Source organism: Physeter macrocephalus, chromosome 9, assembly GCF_002837175.3.
Source record: "Physeter macrocephalus isolate SW-GA chromosome 9, ASM283717v5, whole genome shotgun sequence".
Lineage (NCBI taxonomy): Eukaryota > Metazoa > Chordata > Mammalia > Artiodactyla > Physeteridae > Physeter > Physeter macrocephalus.
The window spans coordinates 62,917,633-62,921,328 of record NC_041222.1 but is presented as its reverse complement, the minus strand read 5'-3'; the positions used below and the strand labels follow the sequence as shown (position 1 = coordinate 62,921,328).

Here is a 3,696-nt window from a genome sequence, read left to right as displayed (position 1 = left end):
AGATATAAACTCACACACCTATGGTCAACTAATCTATGACAAAGGAGGCAAGGATATACAATGGAGAAAAGACAGTCTCTTCAGTAAGTGGTGCTGGGAAAACTGGACAGCTACATGTAAAAGAATGAAATTAGAACATTCCCTAACACCATACATAGAAGTAAACTCAAAATGGATTAAGGACCTAAATGTAAGACCAGACACTATAAACTTCTCAGAGGAAAACATAGGAAGAACACTCTGACAAAAATCACAGCAAGATCTTTTTTGACCCACCTCCTAGAGTAATGGAAATAAAAATAAAAATAAGCAAATGGGACCTAATGAAACTTAAAAGCTTTTGTACAGCAAAGGAAACTATAAACAAGACGAAGAGACAACCCTCAGAATGGGAGAAAATATTTGCAAACGAATCAACGTACAAAGGATTAATCTCCCAGCAATCCCACTACTGGGCATATACCCAGAGAAAACCATAATTCAAAAAGACACATGCACCCCAATGTTCACTGCAGCACTATTTACAATAGCCAGGTCATGGAAGCAACCTAAATGTCCATCGACAGACGAATGGATAAAGAAGATGTGGTACAGATATACAGTGGAATATTACTGAACCATGAAAAGGAACAAAATTGGGTCATTTGTAGCAACGTGGATGGAACCAGAGACTCTGTCAAACAGAGTGAAGTAAGTCAGAAAGAGAAAACAAATATTGTATAATAATGCATATATGCAGAATATAGAAAAATGGTACAGATGAACTGGTTTGCAGGGCAGAAATAGAGACACAGATGTAGAGAACAAACATATGGACACCAAGGGGGGAAGCTGGTGGTAGTGCTGGAGGTGGGATGAACTGGGAGATTGGGATCAACATGTATACACTAATATGTATAAAATAGATAACTAACAAGAACCTGCTGTGTAAAAAAATAATAATAAAATAAAATTAAAAAGGAAAAAAAGAGTACATGTGTCTCTTTCATTTGAAATTGCCTATTCTTTTATGGTTAAGCTATATATCTTGGCAGCACCTATAAATGGTCCAATAAAGTAGCTCTTTTTCCTTTATAAAAATATAAAATAACATGCAGGAGGTCCTTCTACCTCTGTTAGAACAATTCTGATCCAGGCAGGGAGCAGTTTGTTGCCCAAGTCTTCAGCTTTTCCATGTCCACACACAGACAAACCATGAACTATGTTTCCTAATGCCAGGGCAAAACCTGAAGTCTGTTAAAAATAAATTAAAAGAAGAGGTAAGAAAAAAAGAAGAATGGCACAGATCAGGAATGTTCATATATACAAAATAAGCACATTTAAGGGCTCCCTTCCTATAGACACATTCTGTTGCCATCTGAAAATCAGAGATTTGCAGATTTTTTAAATCTACACCAGTCTGCAACAGAAACTGCAGTCTAACTGTATGGAATTCGGCTTCAGTGAGTGGTTTATTTTAGGAAAAGAATACTGCACTACTGATTGACTTGGGTCAATCAATCCAAATTCTAAGAAGGGGGTTAGGGTGAAAACACCAAGGTAAATCACCCAAGCCCAGTCAACCCCCAAACAAGAGGAGAAAATATCCTATAATGAGCACAGCATATGCAAACTTCTATATTTTGGTGTTTGCAAAATCTATTCTTTTTTTTCTAATTTTACATTAATTTTATTTTATTTTTTATTGAAGTACAGTTGATTCACAATGCAAAATCTATTCTGACTGTAAGTGAGCAGGCATACAACCATAAAATAATAATAATACAATACAGCACAGGCTTAAAACCTGGACTGAATCCTGCAGTAACCCACTATGGCCAATATTAAGACTTTGGAGAAATCTAAAAAACAAAGAACTGAGCAAACAAAATACAAACAGGGAAATTCTAGAGCCTGTGTGATCAGAGGGAACATTTTTGTTTCAATTTTTAAAAATTATGGTAAAATACACATAACATAAAATTTACCATCTTAACCATTTTAAGTGTACAGTTCAGTGGTATGAAGTATATTCATAATGCTGTGCAACCATCACTCCCATCCATCTTTAGAACTCTTTTCATCTTGCAAAACTGAAATTCTGTACCCATTAAACAATAATTCCCCATTCCCCCTCCCTCAGCCCCTGGCAACCACCATTCCACTTTCTGTCTCTATGCTTCTGATTGCTCTAAATACCTCATATAAACAGAATCATACAGTGTCTTTTTGTGACGGGCCTATTTCACTTAGCATAACGTCCTTGAGGTTATCCACGTCATACTGTATGTCAGAATTTTCTTCCTTTTGAAGGCTGACTAATATTTCAGAGGGAATATTTTAAGGGTATTTCATTTAAATTGCAGGAATCTAAATTTTCCTATATATTTAATCATGAGCAGAGTTTCTCTGCCTTGAACTTGCTGAGGCTTTACTTTATCAGATTACTCTATGTATTTCTATTGTTACGAATTTTTGTTTCTAGCCTTACATAACTCTTATATTCCCTAGCCACGTGTTTTAAGATTTTTATAAATACAGAGCAATAGCTGGAGAGACAGTCAAGACTTTCGTACTCAGACCAAAAAAGAAAAAACGTCTATAGGGGATAAAGAGAGAAAAAGATGTCTGTGGATACTGGCTATAGCTGTGGACAAGACAACAGTTAGAAGTTCCTCAGTTCCGGGCACAAAACATACCACATTATAGTCTAATTCAGAGTAAATTAGAATTAGGACTTAGCAGCTGCCTGAGATCCAATGAGAAATAACCAGAAATTCCAACCTGCTGGTTGTTCTCCACTAACAGTCGAAGCTTATTCATAATATCTTCAGCCTCCACAGCCTCAATAATTCCAGCACTGAATGCGGATGTACATACACAGCTGAGGGTATAGGCAAGGACCTGAGAAGAAAAGACAGCAGAAACACGTGTCTTCATGAGGGGAAATAAAAGAACACGGTTTAGTTGACACGAATATTTTGTCAAACTTATCCCTGGGATAAGGATTGGATTCGCGTATACCCACTATAGACCGGGCATTGTTTTGCTGCCTAACTTATATTTCATAACAATATTATGAGATGGGGGTCATTATGGCTACTTTCTGGATAAAATCTTCGAGGCTCAATTACACATAGCTAGCAAGTGACAGAGGCGAGATTCAAACCTGGGTCTTTATATACCCTGAGAAAACCATAATTCAAAAAGAGTCATGTACCAAAATGTTCATTGCAGCTCTATTTACAATAGCCAGGACATGGAAGCAACCTAACTGTCCATCAACAGATGAATGGATAAAGAAGATGTGGCACATATATACAATGGAATATTACTCAGCCATAAAAAGAAATGAAACTGAGTTATTTGTAATGAGGTGGACAGACCTGGAGTCTGTCATACAGAGTGAAGTAAGTCAGAAGGAGAAAAACAAATACCGTATGCTAACACATATATATGGAATCTAAGAAAAAAAAATGTCATGAAGAGATTAGTGGTAGGACAGGAATAAAACACAGACCTACTAGAGCATGGACTTGAGGACATGGGGAGGGGGAAGGGTAAGCTGTGACGAAGTGAGAGAGTGGCAGGGACATATATGCACTACCAAATGTAAATTAGATAGCTAGTGGGAAGCTGCCGCATAGCACAGGGAGATCACCTCTGTGCTTTGTGACCACGAGAGGGGTGGGATAGGGACGGTGGGAGGGAGGGAGA

At 37.4% G+C, this 3,696-nt stretch overlaps 1 protein-coding gene across 5 annotated transcripts in view; it reads right to left on the bottom strand.

The window, feature by feature from the left end:
- Window positions 1-3,696, bottom strand: part of FOCAD (focadhesin) — a 319,213-nt gene that overhangs the window by 49,399 nt on the left and 266,118 nt on the right. For all 5 annotated transcript variants that reach the window (XM_024126842.3, XM_028494027.2, XM_028494026.2 and 2 more), the window contains 2 exons: window positions 2,764-2,883; window positions 1,111-1,233 (listed from right to left, as the gene is read on the bottom strand). In XM_024126842.3, coding sequence (XP_023982610.1) covers window positions 1,111-1,233; window positions 2,764-2,883 — 243 coding nt within the window. The remainder of the gene's footprint in view (window positions 1-1,110; window positions 1,234-2,763; window positions 2,884-3,696) is intronic.